Source organism: Oratosquilla oratoria, chromosome 12 (assembly GCF_046742065.1).
Source record: "Oratosquilla oratoria isolate Oo_2021 chromosome 12, ASM4674206v1, whole genome shotgun sequence".
Lineage (NCBI taxonomy): Eukaryota > Metazoa > Arthropoda > Malacostraca > Stomatopoda > Squillidae > Oratosquilla > Oratosquilla oratoria.
In genome coordinates this window covers 10,989,130-11,016,486 of record NC_134788.1, presented here as the reverse complement: position 1 = coordinate 11,016,486, position 27,357 = coordinate 10,989,130, and the positions used below count along the sequence as shown (strand labels likewise).

At 36.3% G+C, this 27,357-nt stretch overlaps 1 protein-coding gene across 2 annotated transcripts; it reads left to right on the top strand.

Annotated features, from left to right (window-relative positions):
- On the top strand, nucleotides 1-25,441 carry LOC143030952 (uncharacterized). Of its 2 annotated transcripts, none has more exons than XM_076194249.1 (2): nucleotides 1-279; nucleotides 20,855-25,441. In XM_076194249.1, the coding sequence occupies exon 2, from the start codon at nucleotides 20,959-20,961 to the stop codon at nucleotides 21,847-21,849; it is 891 nt and encodes a 296-aa protein (XP_076050364.1). In that variant the 5' UTR covers nucleotides 1-279; nucleotides 20,855-20,958; the 3' UTR covers nucleotides 21,850-25,441. The 2 variants fall into 2 exon arrangements, with proteins under 2 accessions (XP_076050364.1, XP_076050363.1); XM_076194248.1 differs by lacking the exon at nucleotides 1-279 and adding an exon at nucleotides 762-864.
- The last annotated feature ends 1,916 nt before the right edge of the window (nucleotides 25,442-27,357 follow it).

Here is a 27,357-nt window from a genome sequence, read left to right as displayed (position 1 = left end):
CTATATTTGGTTAGGTCGGTCATTGAGCTGGTTTAGGTGAGGTCATCAGAAAGGTGCTGTGCAGGACAGGACGGTGTAGGTTCAAGTGAGGTCACCAGGCAGAGGGGTGCTTTGCAGAGTACGACGGTGTCCTGTTGGGCATGTTCAGAGTCCACATCTTCCACAGCACATACACTTGGAACGAAACGAAAGGAGAGAGCAGTAACAGGAGCAACTCGCAGCAATTTCCCATACACATTATACACAGTAGTAATGAAGTTGTAAGGAAGACCAAAATAGGTAAAAATCGCTAAGAATTGATCAAAATCTGAAATCTATGCATACACAATGCACCAAAACAGTTAAAAAGATAATGTATGAATCTATTTAGTCTTTGTGCCAAGAAATACCATATTTTAGTTGTGAATAATAGATATTTATTCCTATTATTGCAAAAATATTTGTTTGTTTTTGGGGACTGTTTAATTTATATTAGTATGAATTTTGTAAGTGAATTTTTGAGACGGAATTTGAAATTTGATGATTTTACTTTTTTTATTATCATTCTTTATCAAGTTTGTAACATGTCTTGACGCCTGCGATTGATAAACACTGTCCTTTTTTGTTTCTCTTGTTTTCCATATTTTGTGTAGTGTCTCCTTTTTAACATCTATTTTTGCTTTCCCGAATAAGAATTTCTCTGCCGTCAATTCATCATTGTCACCATCTACTGACGTCTCCATTATTCTTCAAGTTCCTGGCATTGTTTATTTACTTATGACGTCATAGACAGCGAAGCCTTGAGTTGCGCTCTTTCATCTATCAGAAAAGCTTATTTTGTGGTTGTTTTGTACAGGCTAAACAAGGCTAAACTTTATTGAATTCGTAAGTGAAATCATATAGTGGTATAGTAGGTTAGTGCATGCGCAGTGTGTTTACTTTTGGCATTTGCCACATTCAATTACCGTTTGGTAGTGTAATTGAAATTGGCATTCTGAACGGGTAAATGTTAATGTGTGGACATTTATCAAGATCTTTGCCACCTACAGTTACCTATATAGTCAGTTAGCTTATATCATTCTGGGTGCTTTTAACTCCAGATATAAGAACTGTTAACTAATAATAGTTTCAATAGCTATTTAAGAAAATTACAGTGGACATCTTTATATTTACCAAGGTCAAAGGGATAGGTTAGGTGAGGTCAGGTCTCACTGCTGCAGTTCTTAACTCTATCTCTTATCATTAAGTATTTCAAAACCCATATATAAATATTACAAAATAATAGTAATGTTGGTGGCGATTTTTAGAAAATTGAGACTGGCAAATATTATGGTATATTATAAAGATATTGGCTAGTCTCACAGTTGCAAACTTTAACTTTGTCGTTGGCTAGCTCTTGTCATTGTGAGTATTGTGAGCTCCATGTATAACTACCGCAAATTAGTATTAACATTGGTAGCAATTTAAAGAAAAGTTAAGACTGGCAAGCATCATTATGTTTATCAACATGTGTATCTTATTTGCTTACATTGTTCTTACATTCTTATTAGGGAATGGGCCTCCATTCAGTCTTCCTTGGTAGGAAAATGAAAAATTCATAAAGTTCACTCTGAATTCAGTGTGCACTGATTATGATATTCTTGTGAGTAGAAATTCTCTTGATATTCACTCCACACATCGACATCATATCAATTAGAAGTCATTGCATTATTATAATATGAGCAGTTATACCTTCCCTTATGCAATCTTACAGAGATACTGGATGTAGGTTATGTGACCTATATGTCCAGATGATTTTAAGCTTGGGTAGGTCAGGCCTCTGATTTGTGTCCTCTGTGTCCTCCCCCAGTTGACCTTGACTAGGTGTGTCCACTAGTATAAAACTTTTCTCAAAATTGAATTTAGTCTCCTGATTGGCCCAAAATTGATCAAGTCTCCTTTTGCATTGTATGAGAGTAGAAGCCCAATTTAAGGTCTTCTCTTTTTCCACATGAGGGGGATGGAGAGGGGATATCACCAATTAAGTGAAGCAGCTTTGACATGGATGTACTGTGTCTTGCTGCATTGCTTCTGACCCAGAACAGTGGGAGGGATACAAGGATGACCCATCATCCATAGTGAGCTAAGATGAGAGGGAGGAAAGGGTGGTAGATTGGAGTGAAATGGCTGGGAGTGGGTGTGAACCTTTTGACTTGGCTACCTCCTATATAAGGGGGGAAAAAGCCCTTGGTGTGTGTATATACATATATATATATATATATATATATATATATATATATATATATGTGTGTGTGTGTATTTACCTAGTTGTATTTTGCGGGAAGGGGAGCTATGCTCGTGTTGTCCCGCCATTGTATCTCTCAGTGTCTAGTTTGCTTTTAAACTTGTGAATGGTTTTTGCACTTATTATTTCATTATCCAGTTTGTTCCAAGTGTCTAAAACTCTATGTGGAAAACTGTTTTTCTTCAGTTCTCTTCTATAGCTATGTTTTCTTAATTTCTTTCCATGTCCTCTTGTATTTCTCTTGTCCCAGTTTAGTAATTCTTCTCTATCAAGTATCTCTGTGCCTTTCATGATTCTGTAGATGGTCAGTAGGTCTCCTCTCTCTCTTCTTTCCTCCAGTGTCGGTAGCTCCAGTTTAGCCAATCTCTCCTCGTATGATAGGTTTGCAAGTGCAGGTGCCATTTTTGTAGCTGCTCTTTGGATTCTTTCTGTTTTCTTTATGTTCTTTTTGGTACTAGGGGACCACAACGTCGCCGCATACTCTAGTCTAGGCCTTATCAATGTAACCAATATATTTTTTATCATGTCTTTGTCCAGGTAAGCAAAAGCCACTTTTATTGATCTTAGCAAGTTGTAAGTCTCCCCGACAATTTTGTTAATCTGTGTATCATAGGACAAGTCGTTTGTGATAATAACTCCCAAGTCTTTTTCGGATCCTACTTTCTTTACTTCCTTGGTTCCAATTGTATATTTTCTTGATATTCTGTTTTTGCTTTTTTCCAAACTCCATTATCCTACACTTCTTAGTATTAAAATCCACTTCCCATTTCTGACTCCAGTTCCATACCCTATTCAGATCTTCTTGCAGTGCTTCACAGTCCTTATCAGTTTCTACTTTCTTTAACCCTAGATTGGTGGAGAGGGGCCAATTGGATACACACTTTTCGCGCTTAAATTTTCGCGGGCTTTTTTGTCCACAATAATGCCTATGTGGTAACTTTTATTGTTTGAGTTATCAGTAATTATTATATTTTTTCTTTTAAGGGTGTTTTTACCCCATCTGGATACATAATATAGCCCCTATAAGGTAGTGTGTATCCGATTGGTCCAGTTCCTACCGGATATGCTACGCTTGTTGACGTCAGATGGGAAAAGTCAAATCATTATATATCTTCACATGGTAGCTTAGAAACAAAAATTTTGTATTGTATAGGTAGAAAAAAATACTATAATTGTATACACAACTCTATAATAGAGAAGGAATTGTCATTATATAGTTTTTTCAATTTCATTTTAGGTTGTCGAAACCAAAAATGAAACGTACTATATACTACACTGAAGATGAGTTAGCACAGCATGTAAACTCTCATGAGTTTCAACATGGTTGTGATAATACGTCGGTGATAATAAAAGAAAGTAATAATATAACCATCGTGAGGGCCAAGGTGGCACAGTGCTCGCAATATCACCTATTTATATTTTTTGCGTCGCCAGAGGCATTTATTGAATGCTTAGAAGGTCCTCATAGGGATTTGAGTGCTGTCATTACATCCTGTCTTCCCCTCCCCCTCTAAATTCCACATCCGGTTACCTCCTCTCCCTCAGTGCATAGGCCTACGCACCAATCTCCCCCCTCCCCCTCTCACACTCCACTTCCGTCTCTATGTAAGTGCAATTTCATACAAAGAATATATGTTTCACATAGAAACACAATTTCATAAAAGAAAAATAAGTACATGCATTATTTTTACACATTACACATAAAAATTCATTTCCAAAATCACCCATTTTCATTTAGTCAGGACGAAGTTTTTTTGTACAATTGAGGTTTTAAAGGTTTTGTATGAGATGAATTGACATATGTAGGTCATTGTTATAATGTTTTTTTTACCAAGTTCCTCTTATATTAGGCTCAGGAACACGTAATCTCAATCCTTTGATTTTCTGTCAAAGTTTTTTTCAATTGTTCATAGTTGTCATTTTTTATTTTGGAATTACGTTAATTTTGTATTAGCAGGACTCTACGAACCCTATATTTATATTATAGTAACTTTAAATGGACAAAAAACACACGCATATATTTTATTTTAATTTTTTATTCTGTGTATCTTTTTGGATACATGGTCACGGGAGTCGCCAGCGCGCGCCACCTCCACCAATCTAGGGTTAAAATTTGGCGTCATCAGCAAAGAAGCTCATGTAACAGTTCACGCCCTCGTCCATGTCATTCATATAGATAGCAAACATTATTGGAGCCAGTACAGATCCTTGCGGTACTCCACTGATCACCTCTTTCCAATCTGAATATTTTTCTCTGAGCACTACTCTCATCTTTCTTCCAGTCAGGAAGTCCTCCATCCATTTTAGTTGGTTCCCTCATATTCCTCCTATATGTTCCAGTTTTTTTAGTAGTTTTCTGTGTGGTACTTTGTCAAATGCTTTTTGCAAGTCTAGGAATGCACAATCAGCCCATCCATTTCTTTCTTGCACTATGTCTATTAGTCTTGAGTAGAAGCATATCAAGTTTGTGGTGCATGATCTACCTTGTCTGAACCCGAATTGTCTTGGGTTTAATATGTTGTTATCTTCCAGGTGTTTTACCCATCTATTCTTGATGATTTTCTCACAAATTTTGGCTATAGTGCTTGTTAGTGATACTGGTCTATAGTTGGTGGGTTCTTCCTTGTTTCCTCCTTTATATATTGGTACAATGTTAGCATTTTTCCAGTCATTAGGTATCTTTCCTTCCTTGAGTGAGCTATTTATTATGATGTGTATTTTGTCCGTTAGCTCTTCTTTGCATTCTTTTAGAATCCAATTTGCAATTCCATCCGGGCCATGTGATTTTCTGACGTCCAATTTTGATAGATGTTCTGATATTTCTTTTTGTGATGTTGTAAATTCACTCATGTGGGGAGAATGTTTGTTATTATCTACGTCCCAATTTTGTATTTTCTCTCTGGTGAAGACAGATTTAAAGTGGTTGTTCATGATTTCGGCCATGTATTTACCTAGTTGTATTTACCTAGTTGTATTTTGCGGGAAGGGGAGCTATGCTCGTGTTGTCCCGCCTTTGTATCTTGCAGTGTCTAGTTTGTTTTTAAACTCATGAATGGTTTTTGCGCATACTATTTCATTGTCCAGTTTGTTCCAAGTGTCCAAAACTCTATGAGGAAAACTGTTTTTCTTCAGTTCTCTTCTATAGCTATGTTTTTTTATTTTCTTTCCATGTCCTCTTGTGTTTCTTTTGTCCCAGTTAAGTAAGTTCTCACTATCGAGTACCTCTGTGCCTTTCATGATTCTGTAGATGGTCAATGTGTGTGTGTTTACCTAGTTGTATTTTGCGGGAAGGGGAGCTATGCTCGTGATGTCCCGCCATTGTATCACAGTGTCTAGTTTGTTTTTAAATTCATGAATGGTTTTTGCGCATACTATTTCATTATCCAGTTTGTTCCAAGTGTCCAAAACTCTATGTGGAAAACTGTTTTTCTTCAGTTCTCTTCTATAGCTATGTTTTTTGATTTTCTTTCCATGTCCTCTTGTGTTTCTTTTGTCCCAGTTAAGTAAGTTCTCTCTATCAAGTATCTCTGTGCCTTTCATGATTCTGTAGATGGTCAATAGGTCACCTCTCTCTCTTCTTTGCTCCAGTGTCGGTAACTCCAGTTTAGCCAATCTCTCCTGGTATGATAGGTTTGCAAGTGCAGGTGCCATTTTTGTAGCTGCTCTTTGGATTCTTTCTATTTTCTTTATATTCTTTTTGGTACTGGGGGACCACAATGTTGCCACATACTCTAATCTAGGCCTTATCAATGTAACCAATATTTTTTTTATCATGTCTTCGTCCAAGTATGTAAATGCCACTTTTATTAATCTTAGCAAGTTGTAAGTCTCCCCGACAATTTTGTTAATCTGTATATCATAGGACAAGTCGTTCGTGATAATTACACCCAAATCTTTTTCGGATCCTACTTTCTTTACTTTCTTGGTTCCAATTGTATATTTTTCTGATATTCTGTTTTTGCTTTTTCCAAACTCCATTATGCTACACTTCTTAGTATTAAAATCCACTTCCCATTTCTGACTCCAGTTCCATACCCTATTTAGGTCTTCTTGCAGTGCTTCACAGTCCTCATCAGATTCTACTTTCCTTAACAGTTTGTGTGTGTGTGTGTGTGTACTTACCTAGTTGTATCTTATGGGAAGAGAGCTATGCTCGTAGTGACCCACTTTTGTATCATTCAGCATCCAGTTTGATCTTAAATACTTGTATAGTTTTTGCATTCACTGTTTCCTCATTCATTTTGTTCCAGATATCTACCACTCTGTTTGGGAAGTTTTTTTTTTCAGATTTCTTCAGTAACTATCATTTTTAAGTTTCTTTTCGTGTACTCTTGTTTTTCTTTTATTCCACTTTAATAAATCATCTATATCAAGGACTTCTATTCCTTTCGTAATTCTGTAGATGGTTAGTAGATCTTCTCTTTCTCTTTGTTCTAGGGTTGGTAGTTTGAATTTGTCCAATCTTTGTTCATGTCAATTTGGAGAGCATTGGTGCCATCTTTGTTGTTGCTCTTTCAATTCTTTCTAAATTCTTTATGTTCTTTTTAGTACTGGGTGTCAATAGTGTTGCAGCATACTCCAGTCTTGGTCTTATCAATGTAACTAATATTTTCTTTACCATTTCTTCACCCAGGTAGTCAAAGACTAATTTGATTGATCTTAGTAGATTGAAAGATTCTATGACTATTTTGTTGATATGTTTGTCTGGTGCCATGTCATTGCTGATAGTTACTCCTAGGTCCCTTTCCGAGTTGACTTTTTTAACTTCTTTTGTACCAGTTTTATAATATCCCTATATTCTATTTTTGCTTTTTCCAAATTTTTCCCTAATTTTTCTCCCGTTCAAGAAATCTTTCATCCGTTCCAATAACTTTCCTTGTTATTAGAATGTGTGTGTGTGTATTTACCTAGTTGTATTTTACGGGAAGGGGAGCCATGCTCGTAGTGTCCCGTCTTCATATCTCGTTTTATCTAAACTATTTTTAAATTCATGTATTGTTTTTGCACACACCACTTTCTCATCTAATTTGTTCCAATTGTCTATTACTCTGTGAGGAAAGCTGTTCTTTTTCAGGTCTCTTCTATAGCTGTCGTTTTTTATTTTCTTTCCATGTCCTCTTTTATTTCTGTCATCCCATTTTATCAGATTCTCTCTATCAGTAATTTCTATGCCTTTCATGATTCTGTAAATAGCTATCAAATCTCCTCTCTCTCTTCTTTGCTCTAGTGTCTGTAGTTCAAGTTTTGCTAGTCTCTCTTCATATGATAGTTTTGAGAGTGTAGGTGCCAATTTTGTAATTGCTCTTTGTATTCTTTCAAGTTTTTTTATACATTTTTTTGTACTTGGTGACTATATCGTTGCTGCATATTCCAATCTTGGTCTTATCAGGGTGATTAGAATTTTCTTCACCATTTCTTCATCCAGGTATATAAATGCAACTTTGATTGTTCTTACTAAATTATAGGTTTCTCCAAAAATCTTATTTATATGTTTCTCAGGTGACATATTATTCATAACAATGACTCCCAGGTCCTTTTCATTTTCTACTTTTTTTTATTCCTTCTCCCAATTTATATGATCCTGTTATTCTGTTTTTACTTTTTCCAAATTCCATTATAATACACTTCTTTGTATTGAACTCCATCTCCCACTTCCTACTCCATTCCTGTACTTTATTTAGATCTCTCTGTAGTGATTCACAATCTTCTTTCGTTTTCACTCTTTTCAATAGTTTTGCATCATCTGCAAAGAAGCTCATATAGCTTTCAATTCCTTCCTCCATATCATTAATATATATAGCAAACATTATTGGGGCCAGAACTGTTCCTTGTGGAACACCGCTTATTACTTCATCCCATTTTGAGTGTTGGTCTCTTATCACTACTCTCATTTTTCTTTCTTGCCCTGTATTCCTCCTTCAGTTTCTAATTTCTGAAGCAACTTCTTATGTGGTACTTTGTCAAAAGCTTTTTTTCGGTCTAGAAATGCACAATCAGCCCATCCATCTCTTTCTTGTATTATATCTATTAGCCTTGAATAGAAACATATTAAATTGGTGACGCATGATCGTCCTTGTCTGAATCCAAATTGTCTTTGATTTAGCTCTTTGTTTTTTTTCTTCTAAATATTTTACCCATCTATTTTTGACAATTCTTTCACAAATTTTTGCTATTGTACTTGTTAGAGAGACTGGCCTATAGTTGTTAGGGTCTTCTTTATTTCCCCCTTTATATATAGGTACTATATTTGCTTTTTTCCAAGGAACTGTTTATTATGCTATGTATTATGTCTGCCAGTTCATTCCTGCATTCTTTTAAAATCCAGTTTGCTATTTCATCTGGTCCATGTGATTTTCTGACATCAAGATTACTCAAGTGTTTCAATATTTCATTCTTTGTTACTTCTATTTCTTTCATAGGGGGGACTTTCTCTTTCCATTCAATCCCTTCAGGTTGTATGTTCTCCCTTGTAAACACAGATTTAAAATGTTTGTTCATAATTTCCGCCATTTCAATTTCCTCTGTGTATTCTACTGTGTATTCTACTCCAAATCTTGTTTGTTTTTCAGTTTGTTGTTTACAAATCTGTAGAATAGTTTTGGTTGATCTTTACATTTTTCTATGACATCTTTTTCGTATTTTCTCTTTACCTCTCTGCACGCTTGTTTATATTCATTTCTATAACAGGTATATTTTCCATTTTTCTGGTCTTTTGTTTTTCTTCCATTTGGCCCATGTTTTGTCTCTTTTGTCTTTTATCTCCCTACAACTTTTATTGTACCACACTTTACATATTCTTTTTCTTGTTTTTGTCTTGGGACATACTTTTTTACTCCTTTTTTTTTTTTATAGATTTTGTCAAAATATTCCGTTTCTCTTCTACTGTTGTATCTTCTTTGTGTATTCTTTCCCAGTTTTCATTTTGGAAGAATTCTCTTATTCTATCGAAATTTGTTTTTTCATACATCAATCTTCCTTTTCTATATTGTTCATTTCTTTTCATTTATTTTTTCTCATATAGCTCTAGTTCTATCAATATTTGGTCACTTTTGCTTATTGGTGCCTAGTATTCTATCTTTTCCACTATTTCAGGTTCTGATGTGATTATTAGGTCTAGTCTCGATGGTTCTTCTTCATTTCTATACCTAGTGTTCCCTTGGATCCATTGTGTCATTGTGTGGTCAGTAATCATCTCAAGTAGAACACTTCCCCATGAGTCTTCTCCACCCTTTACGGTCATCTCTTCCCAGCAGATTTCTTTGCAATTATAGTCGCCCATCATAACTATTCTTCCTCCATCTTCCATTATCTTATTTAATGTTATCTTTGTGTCCTCTAACATACTTTTATGTTCACTCTCTTCCCACGAGGCTGTTTTTGGAGGCACATAATTTATCACAAACTTTCTGTTCTTCTTATCACTGTCTTCCACTTCGATCATAATCATCTCTACTGTACTCTTTCCATATGTGACACACCTCACGTTTATATCCTTCTTAGTCAGGAACATAACTCCACCCCCTTACTTTGTCTCTCTGTTTCTAATCCAATAATTATATGCATCATATCCTACACTGTTGGGTGGTAGTGGACCTTTTAATTTTGTTTCTACAATTCCCATTATGTCTGGTTCTTTTTCCTTCAAATAATTATTCAGCTCATTCAATCCTGTTATTAATCCATCTATATTTGTGTAAGACACTCTTAGTTTTCTGCCACTTCCATTGTGTTCTCTGTTTCCCTTTTGTTTTTCTCTTGTATGTCGAATTTCTTTAGTTTCATATTCACTACTCTCCAATAGAATCTCTCTTTTTCTGACTCCATTCTGTTCTCGTTTTTTCTTTAGCTTGAAGTCTTTTCTTTTTTTTTCTTCCTCTCTTTCCTCTTTATTCATATCCCTTTTTATCCATACCTTTTTATATTGTTCATTTGTTGCTAGTTTCCCTATTTTGGATAAGATATTCTCTGCCGTCGTTTGTGACCTGAATTTAATCTTAATTGGTCTGGTTTTATCTGTGCTATACTTTCCGAGCCTGAATTTTTCCTCGATTTGTTTCATAATTTCTGGTTCATCTTCCTGAACTAATTTTAGTAAACTGCTTACTTTTTCATTTTCCTCATTGGTTCTTGAGGCTCTATCTGGGCTATGTTTCTCTTCCATTCCTAATATAATTATACATTTCTTTTTATCTGCTAAGTCTCTTACTATATTCTCCTTCTGTCTCATCACTTTAATAACTGAGTCTTCAGTTTGTTCTTTCATTTGCTGTTTAATTATGTCAGTAAATGCAACTTTACTGTTTTCTTGAATTGCCTTCCAACCCTTAGTTTCTTTAGCTATGGCCTCTTTGTTTTCTTTATTATTCCTCTTTAATTCTTCATTCTCCTCTTTTACTTCTTTTAACTGTCTTTTTAGTTCTTCTATTTCCTTAGTTAAGTTTTTGTTTGCCTTCTCTAGTGCTTCCTATCTTTCAACTCTGTCAGCCATTTTTGAAAGTCTATCAAACCTACTTTCCCATTGCTCGGTCACTTTTTCAAGTCTTTCTTCCAGTCTTGTTAATCGGGGGAGGTTGGTATCCCCCCCCACCCTCTTTAAATCCATGGAAGTTATTATCATCATCTTCCACTGCTCTGCTCTTATCAATATTTCTAATTTTTACATTTTTGTTGATCCCGTCCTCACTGAAATCATTGTCACCATTGGTTCGCCGTTTGTTTACAAGCCGTCTGGCTTGGACCAAGTCCCCCTCCTCCTCATTTCCTTCCATTTCCCTCAATATCCCTTCCCTTCTCTTTCCCTATCACTTCCCCACTATTCCACGAGCACTCCCCCTCCCTATAAATACAAGAAGGTACTTCCTGGACTTTGAGATCCACGTAGATTTTCCTTTTTCTTCGGAACACCAATTCTCGCCGTCCATTCGGTGTTCGTGTGTGTGTGTGTGTGTGTGTGTGTGTGTGTGTGTGTGTGTGTGTATTTACCTAGTTGTAATATACGGGAAGGGAGCTATACTCGTGGTGACATGTCTTTGTATCTCTCCGCATCAAGATTTATCTTAAAATCTTGTGTAGTGTTTGCACATACTGTTTTGTTGTCTAATTTGTTCCATGTATTTATTGCTTTGTGTGGGAAACTGTTCCTTTTCAAGTTTTTTCTATAACTGTCCTTTTTCAGTTTTTTCCATTTCCTCTCTTTTTACCATTGTCCCACACTAACAAGTCGTTCCTGTCTAAAACTTCCATTCCGTTCATTATTTTGTAGATAGTCAGCAAATCTCCTCTTTCTCTCCTGTGTTCCAAAGTTGGTAGATTCTATTTGGACAGTCTTTGCTCATATGTTAGTTCAGCGAGAGTTGGTGCTAGTATGGTTGTCGCTCTTTGTAATCTTTCTAGTTTCTTAGTATTCTTTTTGGTACTGGGTGTCCAAAGTGATGCTGCGTACTCAAGTTTTGGTCTTATTAGTGTAGTTAATATTTTCTTTATCATTTCTTCATCCAAATAAGCAAATGCCGCTTTGATTGACCTCAGTAAGTTGTAGGTTTCTCCAAATATTTTATTTATATGCTTATCTGGTTTCATGTCTTTTCCAATCATCACTCCAAGATCTTTTTCTGAGTCTGCTTTTTTTACTTTTTCTTCCCCAATTCTGTAATCTTTTGATGTTCTGTTCTTACTCTTTCCAAATTCCAGTATACTGCATTTCTTTATATTAAATTTTACTTCCCACTTTTAAGTCCAATTCCAGATCATGTCCAGATCTTGTTGCAATGAGTTGCAGTCCTCTTCCGTTTTTACCCTCTTTAGTAATTTTGCATCATCTGCAAAGAAATTCATATAGCACTCCACACCTTCATTCATGTCATGTATACAGCGAACATGATCGGGGCCAGTACTAATCCTTATGGGACACCGCTTTTTACTTCTTCCCAGTTGGAGAATTTTTCTCTAATTACAACTCTCATTTTCCTCCCAATCAGGAAGTCTTTCATCCATTCCAATAATTTTCCTCTGATGCCACCTTTTGACTCTATCTTCTTTATAAATTTCCTATGTGGTACCTTATCATATGCCTTCAGCAGGTCCAGAAAAGCACAGTCTGCCCAACCATCTCTTTCTTGTATTATGTCTATTGATCTTGAGTAGAAACAGATCAAATTTGTTGTACATGATCTCCCTTGTCTGACTCCAAATTGATTTGGATTCAGTGTATTTACCTAGTGTGTGTGTGTGTGTGTGTGCAGTTGAATCATAAAACTGGCACATGAGCCAGTAATATGCTGGTTACTAGTAAGAAAAAGTAACCAAAATACCCAAATGCATTTGTGTAATTTGTATCTTCAGGGGAGATACAGAAGTGGCATAAAGTCATTTGTACTGCTTCTGTATCTCTCCAGAATGTGTGAATTACACAAAAACACTTTCGACTTTTGTATTTCCTTGTCCTTAGTGGTAACTAGCACATACATATATATATATATATATATATATATATATATATATATATATATATATATATGTATATGTATATATCATATGTATACATGTATATATATATATATATATATATATATATACATATGTATACATTATATATATATATATATATATATATATACATGTATATATATATATATATATATATTATATATATAAATATATATTATATATATATATATACAGTATGTATGTTGAGACATTCTGACAGGTTGACTAAGTGGAATAGGAAACACAGGAGTCTTAGTCTCAGTTTATTCCTGAATAGTTTCACAGGTATGCTTTTTCAAAGGAATGATGTACAAACAATCTGTGGGTATTTTATACATGTGGTGGACCTCACTATCTCTCCCTGTTACCAGAGTTGATGACAAGTGTGAACATTACATATTCATTATAACAAATAATAAGCAAATGTAATAATAATGATAATGCTAGTAATAATGATAAGAGTAGAAGTAAATACAATGAAAAAAATGATAACATTGATAATAGCAATGAAAATAGTAATAATGATAATGATAATAATGATAACAGTAATATTAATAACAATAAGAATAATAAAAATAGATAATTTTGAATTAAAATTAATAAAGATAATAATAGCAATGATAATAATAATGAAAAGAAGAGAATAACAATAATGGTAATATAATAATGAAAAATTATGTTAGTAATGATAATGATGAAAATATTAAGTGGTGAAGGAACAGAGGAGAAATAATGGAGGGTACGTGATTTGATAGTATGTGAAATAAAATATGGTAACATGGGGATGCTTAATTTATGAAGCGGCCTTGCTGTGGATGTGCTGTCTTGCAACACTGCTTCTGACCCTGGGCAGTGGACAGGATGCAGGGATGACCCATCATCCAGGAGGTGCCAAGATAAAAGGGAGGGAGGAGGGTGGAGGGGAGTGGAATATATAGAAAATGGAATGGGTGGGAGTGTTCCTATGCCTTTTTCTTTTTGGCTACCCCCTTGTAAGGGGGAAAAAGCCTTTGGTACATGTATGTATTATCATTGTTATTATCATCATTATTAATTTAATATTTTTTATTTTTATTAATATTGTTATTATCATTATTATTATTATCATTATTATTATTATTATCATTATCATTATTATCATTATTATTATTATTATTATTATTATTATTATTATTATTATTATCATTATCATCATTATTTTCATTGTTATTATTAATGTTATCATTTTCATTGTATTTACCACTACTCGTATCCTTATTGCTAGCATTATTTGTTACAATAAATATGTAATGTTCACACTTGTCACCAACTCTGGTAACATGGAGAGGTAGTGATGTTCACCACATGTATAAAATATCCACAGCTCGTTTGTACACCATTCCTTTGAAAAAGGATACTTGCAAAACTAATCAGAAATAAACTCAGACTAAGACTTCTGTGTTTCCACTCCACTTATTCAAATATATATAAGTACGTGTATTTACCTAGTTGTATTTTGCGGGAGGAGAGCTATGCTTGTAGTGACCCGTAGTTGTATCTTTCTGCATCCTGTTTTTTCTTGAAGTCATGAATAATTTTACTACTCACTGTTTCCTCTTTCAGTTTGTTCCATATATTTATTACTCTGTGTGGAAAGGTGTTCTTTTTCAGATCTCTTCTGTAACTGTCTGTATGTGTGTGCGTGTATACATCCTGTATGCAGATAATAGAATAGAGTTATAATGTAAAAAGTCTACTTACATAACACGGAATGGACTCAGAAAGATATGTAACTTGATTAATGCTGTTGAAGATTGATAATTTGTGCAGTACAATGAATCAGGTGATGTAATGTACTACACAGCAAAGCAGAGCATTTACAGCTCTTTGGAAGGCACCTATTCAGCAGGTGCTTCTTCAGGAGACCTATCTTTGCTGAGTACAGCTTATTTACATTAGTTGTTCCCTAGACTGTCAAGCCAAGCAGTCCCATCCCCCTGAGGAACACGACAGCTGGAACAGGGTTTTCCCACAAATCCTTCATAGAGCATAGTTTGTGTTGTTGGTGTTCATGATTGTGTACAGTGTTGTCTTCCATAATGTGTTGTCTAGTATGGGGTGAAGTGTTGCATCCTGGACAGTTATTTGTAATGCTGTCATCCAACCTCTTGTGGTAAATTAGAAGGGCTGGATGGTAGCAGTGCTGCAGTCTGGCTTGGTCGTCTCTGTCCTCTTCTGGGGAGAAAGGATTTGGAGGGATATCAGAGGGTCTAGCGACAAATTCTGGTAACACATTGCTGCATGCCTGATTTTGTTGTTGAAAATGTGTCTGTATTGATTTACTATCCTTAGTATGGGTTCTTGATTGGAAATCTGTGTGAGCATGGACTTCTGCAATATGGGCTTGTGTTTTGTGAGTCTGTGATGTTAATGAGGGTTTTGCTAATGATGTAGAGGAGGGTTTTGTTGAAGATGCAATGGAATGCATTGCTAAAGATGAGGTGGAGGGATTTTTTGATGATACAGTGTAACTTGATAAGATAGAGAACTTATTCTGGACTGAACAGCAGAAACAGGATTCTCATAGGAGTGGAGGATGGGGGTAGGTGGTGAGGCAATTGGTGGTTGAGAAGGGCGGGAAGGTGCCCTAAATGTATTTGATGGAGTGGAAGGAGAAGGCATATGTCTTTGCTCCATGATCCATCTGTTTAATATGAAGTACTTGCTTGGCACTACCAAGACTAGCCAGTTGAAGAATGTCTTGTTCAAGACAGAAGCCTACTATTTGCATTGTTGAGAATGTATTAAGTGAGCTCTGCTATGGAACCAATGAAGTTCTGATTCACAATCAAGAGTAGGGTGTGAATCAAGGACAGAGCAGTGACCACATTGGGGACCATTTGCACAGTTCTTTCTTCCATGGTGAAACTCATAACACTGGTAACACTGTAAAAGACAGTGGATGAGAGCTTCTATTGGGAGAGAAAGAGGACCAATATTTACTCACTCAGGGAGATATGGACCATAAAATGTGAGCATGAGCATGCTACTATTTTCTCTTGTTTCTGTCACTTTGTGAACATTGTCATGGCATAATTGATATTTCTGAGAATTTGTGTAGGTCTTGGTTGTAGATATGTGCTTTACAGTAATTGGATGTTCAATGTGGTTTGATGGATTCGAAAACTCCATTGGAAGGGCAAGGTAAATGGAGGAGTATGGTGGCTGGTATTAAGTTCTTACCTCAGATAATCATTACCATTTTTTTTTTAGGTTATTTGGAGGAAACACTCCAGTCTCTAGATAATTAGCAGCATGGATAAAGTTACCTCTGTTTTCCTTATAGTATGTCACAAACCAGTAAGATGTAGGGGTATGTTCTTTGGTAGCATGTTCTTCAGCATCATGGAAGAGGCTGGGACAGTAATCATTCTTGCTGTCAACTACATTACTTCATCAAATGGTCTCAGCAATTGTGCTGTCATTTTCAATGTGGGAAATGCTCAAATGGGACCAAAACTTGTATAATATCCAACTTTACATTGATTAATGTTAATAGGCAGGGACATCTTCTAGACAGAGATAATACTAATATGAAATAAAGGTTTCGCAATGGGGTTATTACTAAAAAAAATAGTCATAAGAAGGTCTTTTAATGTGCATGGATGTGCTATAGATGAGAGTAAAAGGGGAGAGATAGGCACTATGTTTGTGAGAAGAAAGATGGATGTGTTGGTATTGAGTGAAACTGGGAAGGGAGGTGTGGGTATTTGTAAGTGCATATGGGCCTGGTAGTGAGAAGACTGTAGAGGAAAGGGAGGCTTTTTGGATAGATTTACATGAGTCCATAGATTGTTTAGGGAGAAATGTCAATGTAGTGGTATTGGCAGACCTTAATGCTATGGTAGGAAATAAACCAACAGAGTGGTTGGAAAGTGTGGAGTTCCAGGAAAAAATGTACTGGAGAGTTGATGGTGGAGATGTGTCTAGAGAGAGATGATGGAGGAAGAAAGTCAAGCATAAGAACACATGGGAGAGGGTGCTGGATGGAAGGGTGGTAGATAGAGCATTAATGGACTAAACTGTATAGTGGTAACCAGGAAAATAATATGAATAGTTAATGATGTACATGTTCTAAGGGGAGAGAGTGGGGGAATATCAGATAATATTTTGGTGGAAGGTAAGTTGAGAGTGGAGGATAGATGGAGAAAGAGGAAAAGGACAGAAGGTAGGGAGGTGCTTAAAGTGAACTGCTTAAATGAGAAAGAAAAGGAAGAGTACAAGAAGCTGAGAGAGGAGTGGGAAGGAGTAAAGGATAGAGTAGTACTAGCACTGGAGGAGGAGTGGGGATGGTTCAAGGAGGGAGTCACAAAAAGTGCAAAGATGGTGTGTGGAACATGGAGGACAGGAGGAAATAGAAGGAAAAGTAGTAAGTGGTGGGATGAGGAAGCAAAGAATGTTGTAGAAGAGAAGAAGCGAGCATTCACAGATTGGTTACAAAATAGGATGAGACAATCATATGAGAGGTACAAAGAAAAGAGAAGGCAAAGCATAACAGAGGAAAGAGGAGAGCAGATATGAAATGAGGTAAGAGTATGACAAATCAAGTAGAAAAGAAAATGTAAGTGGTGTAGATGAAGAGATGATAATGAAAGAGACGGCAGTAAGAGGAAAATGGGCAGATTATTTTAAGGAGTTGCTAAATGTGAAGGAGGATAGGGAGGCAAAGATAATTGCAGTGGAAAGTGCTAAGAAAATGACAGTAGCTGAAGAAAATTGAAGAGAATTAAGGAAAAGATGAGGTGAAGGCAGTTGTTAAGATGATGAGAGCAGGTAAGGCATCTGGGTTGGATGGGTGTCATGCAGAATGTCTAAAAAAGGAGATACAGTCAGTGGCGGATTAACCATAAGGCAAACTAGGCACATGCCTTAGGGCCACAAAAAAATCCAGGCCATTTCTGGCAGTCGAAAAACATTTTGATTAGGACAAAGAGAAAAATGTTATGTGTCAGTTATCGGTAATTAGCCACGTTTTTGAAATGTCTGAAGTTGTTTACTATGTTTTAAGTGTTTTGGCTGTAAAACAATAAGATTCTTAAGTTTCGTAATCATCAGAACAACAGACATTTCTTTTGACATTGTTTACATATTCTACATGTATGTCCTTGTCCGTGTGTACTGTTGGTGGCAGAAACTCACAGAGAACAGTGAACGGTTATGGCCCATCATGAGTGACTCAGAGTGCTGACAGGTTTATTTTGGCTCAAATAGTTAATTTTTGCTTCGAGTTTTTGTTTGACACACATTTTTGCCAAACGATTCATCGGAATTTTTTTTCTAATATTTTTATTGTAGTAGTGTTCCTCATTGTTCTATTAATATTTTCTCATTTTTCTCACGTTATGTTCCATCATATGTAAATATTTACTAATGGATACTTGTTATTATTGCACAATGATATAAATCTTATCATTAGTTCAGGCCATATTTTAAAAAAATCTTGAAATTTGCCTTAGGGCCACAAGAGCCTTAATCTGCCACTAGATACAGTGATGGTGCAATCGCTGGTGAGGTTATTCAATGTTTGCTTAAATGAGGATAGAGTGCCACAAGACTGGAAGAGTGCCTATATTGTTCCACTCTATAAGGGAAAAGGGGACAGGTGTGAGTGTAGTAGTTTTAGAGGGATCAGTTTGTTAAGTGTAGTTGGGAAAGCTTATTGAGCAGATTAGGAGAGGAACAGAGGAAACAGTGTTGGTTTAGGACAGGTAGGAGTTGCGTGGATCAGATTTATTTGGTAAGACAGATATATGAGGAAGTTTTAGGAAAAATAAAGATACTTTTTGAGCCTTTATGGATTAGGAAAAGGCTTAAGACAGGGTAGACGGGAAAGCACTGTAGGAGGTATTGCAGATATATGGGATAAGAGCAGTCAAGAGTTTTTACGAGAGTAGTAGAGCTTGTGTTAGTATCAGAAATGGGGTGAGTAGTTTGAGGTAAATGTGGGACTTCACCAGAGATGTGTTATGTCACCTTGACTGTTCAATTTATACATGAATGGGGTGGTGTGAAAGATAAATGCCAGGGTAATGGGTTGGGGATTGGAGATGGTTAAAGAAAATGGAGAAAAGTGGGAGATAAGCCAATTGTTGTTCAAAGATGAATGTGGGGAAAAGTCAGGTGATGAGATATACAAGAGGAGAAAGTGGCAACAGACTGGAAGTGAGTATTAAGGGAGAGAGACTGGAGGAAGTGAATAGTTTTAGATACTTGGATGTGAATGTGGCAGAAAAGGGAGAAGTGGAGGTAGGATATAGATTGAGAGAATCAAGTAAATGGCTGGGAGGATTAAAAGGTGTAATGAAAAATAGGTACATGGGAATGGATGCTAAGAAGATATTGTATTTAGGAGTGATTGTGCCGACAGCACTGCATTGGGCAGAAACATGGAACATAAGAGAGGAGTTTGAATGTGTTTGAGATGAGGTGCCTGAGAAGTACTATAGGGGTTACAAGGCTGGATAGAGTGAGAGACAAGGAGGTGAGGAGGAGAATGGGGAAGGAAAGGGATTTGGGAGATAGGGTTGATGAAAAAGTATTGAGACGGTTTGGACACATGGAGAGAATGAGTAAGGAAAGATCATTAAAACAGCTGTGGAAGGCAGAGGTAGAAGGAGTAAACATGAAAGGGTGACCAAGGATGAAATAGATGGATGGGGTAAAAGGGGCATTGGGAAAAAAGGGAAGTCTGTTGAGGAAGGACAGGAGAAGAAAAACGATAGGGGTAAGTGGAAAATGGTTATGTATGGATGATGTTGTCATGCATGAAAGGGAGGGGGTGGGGGATGTGGGTTGAGGGAGTATATATGAAAAATAAATTGATACATCCTGAAAGGATTTCTAAGCCATCTTTTCCGTTTCTGAATAAGGGGACGAAGAGGGGGGTCACCGATTTAATGAGTTGGCCTTGCTGTGAATGTGCTGTGTCTGGCTACACTGCTTCTGATCCAGAGCAGTGGGCAAGATGCAGGGGTTACTGAGGAGCCAAGATAAGAGGGAAGGAGGGTGGTGGATTGAAGTGAAGTATGTGGGGATGGAATGGTTAGGAGATTATGCCTTTGTGTTTTGGCTACCTTCCTTGTAAAGGGGAAAAAGCCTTTGGTATATGCATGTGTGTATTATCACACAAGTATCACAACCAGTAAGGGAGTCACAGGCTTCCTGGAAGATGACTGAGTTTGTGTATATAATGCCTGTGTTTAAATGACCTGTAGGTTGAATATGTGAAAGCACTAATTCTCATGTTATACATTGTCTTCTTGCTATTTCCACATATACTGGGATTGCACCTTTGATCACAGTTCCTTCCTGATTACATCATGATTGTTGAGATTGTTTAAGTAGGTATGTCCAATATTCTTTTTTATTAGAGAAACAGGTATTTTACTTAATGTGACAAGAAAAAATATGGAAATTTCCTCTACAATTTCATTTATGTTATTCAGAAATAATAACACAGGTACACCACTTACCAGTGTATCTGAAAGGATGTGATGACTTGCATCACTTATTTGAGTCAGATGAGATGAATTCCCAGAGTTTGTCATATTCAGACTCTGGTCTTGTGAGCCCAAACATGGAATGTTGTGGAATTGTGTTAAAATATGACTGCCTTGACAATTTGGGCTGTTTCCCACTTCCAAATCTCAATTTCATGACATGATGAAAAAGCCAGAGCAAAATTTTAGTCATTCCAGTTGTGGTGGGTGAGAATGCATGTAGCTATTGGATGTTTTTTCTGCATATTTCTAATTATAAAGGTAGAATGCAATCTATAATAACACCATATCTGTTAGTATTTATATTCTATATTACATTATGGTAATTACAAAGGGTTTGCTTAAGTACAAAAGGACATGAATATTAAATGGTATGTGTACACAACACTCACAATCCTATTACAGTGTATTATACAATTTCAAACATGTTAATCTTATGATTACATATTTTCCAGGAGGAAAAGGGACTTGAATAATAAATGGTTTGTGTACACAACACTCACAATCCTATTACTGTGTATTACACAATTTAAAAGATATATTAATCTCATGATTACATATTTTCCAGGAGGAGGGTGACTATCACCATTCCTTTGGAAGAGGTATCCATAGAATCCATATGTGTCACTCAATGAAGAGGATCTGGTGTGACATCTATGGCACAGCTATATCATGAATCATTTTAGATATCACATGATGACCCACACAGAAGAGAAGTGTTTCCAGTGTGACCTGTGTGATTCTGCTTTCTCACAAAGGGGTGATCTTAAAAAGCATTTGAGGACCCACACAGGAGAGAAGCCTTTCCAATGTGACCAGTGTGATTCTGCTTTCTCAGTAAAGGGTAATCTCACACACCATATGAGGACCCACACAGGTGAGAAGCCTTTCCAGTGTGACCTGTGTGGTTCTGCTTTCTCACAAAAGGGTAATCTCACAAGTCATATGAGGACCCACACAGGAGAGAAACCTTTCCAATGCAACCTTTGCGATTCTGCTTTTTCACAAACGGCTTCTCTCACAAGTCATATAAGGACCCACACAGGAGAAAAGCCTTTCCAGTGTGACCTGTGCAATTTTGCTTTCTCAAGAAAGGGTCATCTCACAAAGCATATGAGGATCCACACTGGAGAGAAGCCTTTTCAATGTGATCTGTGTGATTCTGCATTCTCAGAAAAGGTTTATCTTACAAGTCATATGAGGACCCACACAGGAGAGAAGCCTTTTCAGTGTAACCTGTGTGATTCTGCTTTCTCACAAAAGGGTGATCTTACAAAGCATATGAGGACCCACACAGGAGAGAAGCCTTTCCAGTGTGACCTGTGTGATTCTGCTTTTTCACAGAAGGGTGTTCTGACAAGGCACATGAGGACCCACACAGGAGAGAAGCCTTTCCAGTGTGACCTGTGCAATTCTGCTTTCTCAGTAAAGAGTAGTCTCACAAGGCATATGAGGAACCACACAGGAGAGAAGTCTTTCCAATGTGACCTGTGCAATGCAGCTTACTCAAGTAAGGATTATCTCACAAAGCATGTGAGGAGCCACATAGGAGAAGTTTTCTAGTGTGACCTGTGTGACTCTGCTTTTTCACAAAAGAGTTATCCCACACAGCATATGAAGACTGCCACACGAGAGAAGCTTTTCCAGTGTGATCACTTTAACTCTGGTTTTCCACATAAGACTTCTCTCACAAGGTTTATGAGGATAGACATTGGATAGAAGCCATTCCTGTGTGATTTGTATGATGAAAAGATCACACTTCCGACGGCTTGGATTAAACCAGCAGAAAGGCAGTTACACAAGCGATGCCTACACACTTAGAGTCCAGCATGGCATTCCCTTTGTTTTACCTGTATAGAGGGATTAGGGAGAAATGTCAATGTAATAGTATTGGTAGATCTTAATGCTAGGGTAGGAAATGAACCAACAGACAGAGTGATCGGGAAGTATAGAGTTCCAGGAAAAAATTGTAGTGGAGAATTGATGGTGAAGATGTGTCTAGAGCGTTGATGATAGTAAATACAGTGTTTAGGAAGAAAGTCAAGCATAAGTACACATGGGAGAGGGTGGTGGATGGAAGGGTGGTAGATAGACCGTTAATGGACTAGACCAGAGGTGGGGAACCTGCGGCCTTCCGAGCCATCAAGTGCGGCCTTTGATATATATATATTTTTTTTAAAGGACCTTGAATATTTTTTAAGTCTGAAATCATTATACACCTGAAACTTATAATATACACCACAGACATAGATGAAAGCAAAGTTAACTGTGTTCAGTGATTTCACTCCCAGAAATTGGAACAATTTTTCTCTGAACCCAATGAATTTTAACTTATAGCATGCAACATGTAAAGGCAGTATTTCCTTGTCAGCTACACCAACATAGTGGGAGTGAGTGACTTGACGTAAAATTCACAAAGAGTTCCTGTCTCGTCCACCTTCTCACTGTGAAGTGATTGTTGCCATTTTCACATATTTTTGGACCAAGTAGTGTAGATATTAGATGTTTTTAGATAATTTATCGACAATTAATCATGTTTTGATGATTATTATATGGGAATAACATTATACTGCATTTTAAAATTTAATAAAAACCTAGGAAATTTACACTAATAAGAACGAAAATATTTGTAAATGACTAAATGGCAACTATGGTGGTTTGTGCCACTCTCAGTAACTGCGTGGTCGTGGCAAACTGAACACTGACAGTGACTTGTCCTGTGAGACTAAGTCTGAGTTAGATATAGCCTCATTTGAAAATGTACAGTTACACATCAGTGCCTGCGTTAATTTTGCAGATTTGCTTTTCATCATTGAGACTTAATAAGTGACACAGTGATCATATTTATTGCTACTCTGTAGGCCCGCTGCACACTGCCCAGACAAAACGGTCTTAGACAAGAAAAGATAAATCGGCATCCGAAACTATGTTCTTGGAATCTTGGTCATGACTTCAGCAGTCGTCATTGTTTTGCGAAGGTGAAAACCGTCGATATTTGACTATTTCTGCACTAATTTGGATTATTAGGTAATGATAAATAATAGTACTAATTACAGAAAAAAATATAACGAATCTAGATGTTATTGTTATTCAGTCTCAGATCGGCGTGACAATTGCCGAAGTCAAAACCAAGAACATGGTTTTGGTTGCAGTTTTATCGTGTCTTGTCTAAGAACGTTTTGTCTGGGTCAGTGTGCGGCCAGCCTTTATTATCCTTTTATTTCTTGTCGGTATTTCAGAATAAATACAATTCTATTTTAACCCAGAATTGTGTCAAAAACGTTGAAACGAACTTTGAAAAAAGAAAATAGGATCTTTAATGAAGAATGGGAACTGCAATATTTTTTAGTGAATTGTGGCGGCAAAATGTCTTGCTGTGTGATGATACCACAATTGTAACGGTTAAGAAATTCAATGCACAGCAACACTATGCTCTTCATAAAACCAATGAATATGCCAAATTAGAGGGTGAGTCTCGAAAGATAGCCCTGCAGAAACTGAAAGATGGAAAGGAAAAGCAAAGACAATTGTTCCATTCTGTTTTACATCAAGGGAATTCTACGACAGAAGCCAGCTATAAAGTTGCATATATGCTTGGAAAAAAGGGTAAACCATTTACCGATGCAGAACTCATATAGGAATGTATTTTAGAAGTAGTAAGATGTATAGATCCAGATAAAGTTAACAAATATAAAGAGGTGCCTCTTTCAAGAAGGACTAATACAGATCGACAACATGAATTGGCCTGTGATGTAACAGAGCAGCTCAAAAATGTAATAAAAGAAAAAAATGTATATTACTCAGTAGCTTTAGATGAATCGACAGATTCAGCACAAGTATTGTATTTTATTCATGCTATTACTGATAATTTTCAAATATTTGAAGAATTACTTGCTTTAGGCACCCTTGAAGGAAGGACGCGGGGCATAGATATTTTTAACAACTTCAAAGAGCAATGTCATAAAGTAGGACTAAATTTTACTGATTTGGTAAGTGTATGCACGGATGGTGCTCCAGCTATGTTGGCTAAGAATGAAGGATTTATTGTGCATCTTAAAAGAGAAACCAAAGATTTCTTTTCATTGTATTTTACATCAACAAAATCTCTGTGCAAAATCTGTCATTTTCAATGACACTTTGCAAAAAGTCATAAGTATTGTAAACTATATCCGAGCAAACGCCACGAAGCATCGTCAATTTCGAAACATGCTAATGATGGATGATGAAGCAATTAGTGTAGATGTGCCTTATCACTCAAAAGTACGCTGGTTGTCACAAGGGAAAGTATTGGTCAAAATTTTGTCTTTACGAAGGCAAATAATTGACTTTTTCGAAGAAAATGACAAGCATTGTGAATTATCAGATCCAAATTTTTACAGAGATGTTGCTTTTTTATGTGATGTGATGTCAAAACAAAATGAGTTAGATATTTTGTTGCAAAGCAGAAATAAATCTATTTTTGATGTGGCAAAAAATTCTGACATTTAGAAAAAAAACTGTTGTTTTTCAAGTCTCTTTTGGCTAAATCAAAACTTTAAGAAGAGCAATTTCCCCAGTTTACTAAGGTAATGAATGAAAATGAAGATATATATGAATCTTTTAAAGAATACGAGTCAGTTTTAGACTCATTAATCGAAGAATACAATAGAAGATTCAATGATTTTGAGAAGCATAACATCACTCTGAAACTTTTCAGCCTCACTTAGTTGATGTATCTGAGGCTCCCGAAGAGTTACAGATGGAGTTTATTGAAATGTCTGAAGATAATATCTTGAAATCTCTGTTGGACAACAGGGAAGATCCTATTGAAATTTGGAAAAAGGCGGTAGAATATTCTCGTCTTCGTGAACATGCACACCGACTGATTTCCTGCTTTACTACAACATACTGTTGTGAATCCACATTCTCGTACTTGATGCAAATCAAGAATTCGCTGAGAACACAGTTGACAGCTAGATGAGCATTTGGAGGTCCAATTAAAACTAAGAACAACTATGTTAGAGCCTGATATCAAAATGCTTTCTCGAAAGAAGCAAACTCAAAGAAGTCATTAATTAAAAGGACCTACGTATCCACTTTCATATTTTTATGTTCATTTGAGTGATTAACGATACTATGAATATTATTTTATTTTGAAATTGCACATGAATATAAAGGATGTGCGTCTTAACAATTATAGATTAACTGTGTATATATATTTTTTTTTACAAAATGCATAAATGTAGATGCTTTCCTATTTTTTCAAATTTGAATTTTTACGTTTCTTGTGCGTTCATCATATGCTCCAATAAGCCATATATATATATATATATATATATTTTTAGATTTATCATTGTGCACCGAAGGATAAGTAATTCTTATTTCATAAAACATGTTTCGTCAACTTGAACTTTGGAATTTTCGCTTCCAAGTTTTTCATCATCTTGTACATTAAAATTACAATTTTTTTCTCAACTTTTATTGTACATAATAATTGTTTTCTTTGAAAGAATTGTTTCCCTTTCAGTTTTTTCCACTGTATCGTTTAAAATAAAGCAATAAATTAATCTTAGTTGGATATTAATTGGAATTTTAAAACCCTTTATTAAAGTGTAAAATGGGGATGTTAGATAATTTTTGCAATTTTTATTTCTGCATCTTAAAACATGACCAGCTTTTGTTTTGTTTTTTAAGATTTTAAATCTTCATTTCATAATCACATTTTATGCATTTTTTTTGTTTAGCATTTTTTGTCTCATTAAATATCTATAAGCATTTTTTGCATTTCTAAATTACTTTGAATTTGAATTCATAAAAAGGGTATAATTAAAAAAAAAAAAGGGTCAAGTGGTCTGCACCCACTTCGAAATAAAAAAAATTGGTAAAAATCGTTTAAAATTTCTATACATACAGTATGTATATTTCTGAAATTAAAAAAATATTCTTAAACTGTATTTTTAGGGAGGGGGTGGAAAACTTAAATCGTCCCCTAAAAAGGGATAAAATAATTAAAAAGAAAAATCAGTGCGGCCTCTATGTGGGACGATGAATTGTAAGGTGGCCTTCATGCACAAAAAGGTTCCTGCCCCCTGGACTACATAGTGGTAACCAAGAGTGTAGTAGGATGAGTTAAGGATGTACATGTTCTAAGGGTAGAGAGTGGGGGGATATCAGATCACTTTTTGGTGGAAGGTAAGTTGAGAGTGGAGAATAGGTGGATAAAGAGGAAAAGGGCAGAAGGTAGGGAGGTATGTAGAGTGAAGTTCTTAAATGAGAAAGAAAATGAGAAGGAGTAGAAGAAGCTGAGAGAGGAGTGGGAGGGAGTGAAGGATAGAGTAGTACTAGTAGTGGAGGAGGAATGGGGATGGTTCAAGGAGGGAGTCATAAGGTGTGCAAAGGTGATGTGTGGAACAAGGAAGGGTAGTGAGTGGTGGGATGAGTAAGGAAAGAAAGGTGTAGAAGAGAAGCAGGTTTTCATAGATTGGGTATAGAGAAGAAAAGATAAAAGGTGCGGATGGAGAGATGATAATGGAAGAGAAGGCAGTGAGAGGAAGGTGGGCAGAGTATGGTAGGGAGTTGGTAAATGTGAAGGAGGATAGGGAAGGAAAGGTATGTGCGGTGGGAAGCACTGAGAAAATAACCATGATGAGTGAGGAAAATGGAGGAGAAATAAGGAAAGATGAAGTGAAGGAAGCTGTTAAGATGATGAGAACAGGTAAGACACCTGGGTTGGATGGATGCCATGCAGAATGTCTGAAAAAATGAGGTACAGTGATGGTGGACTGGCTGGTAATGCATCTGGGTTGGATGGGCGGCATGCAGAATGTCTTAAAAAATACAGTGATGATGCAATGGCCGGTGAGATTATTTAATGTTTATTTAAGAGAGGGTAGAGGACTGGAGGAGTGGCTGTATAGTTCCACTCTGCAAGGGAAAGGGGGATAAGTGTGAGTGTTGTAGTTTCAGAAGGATCAACTTAAGTGTAGTTGGGAAGGCCTATGGTTGATTGAAATGACTAGGAGAGGAACAGAAGGAGTAATTGGTGATGAACAGTGTGGGTTTAGAACAGGTATGGGTTGTATAGATCAGATT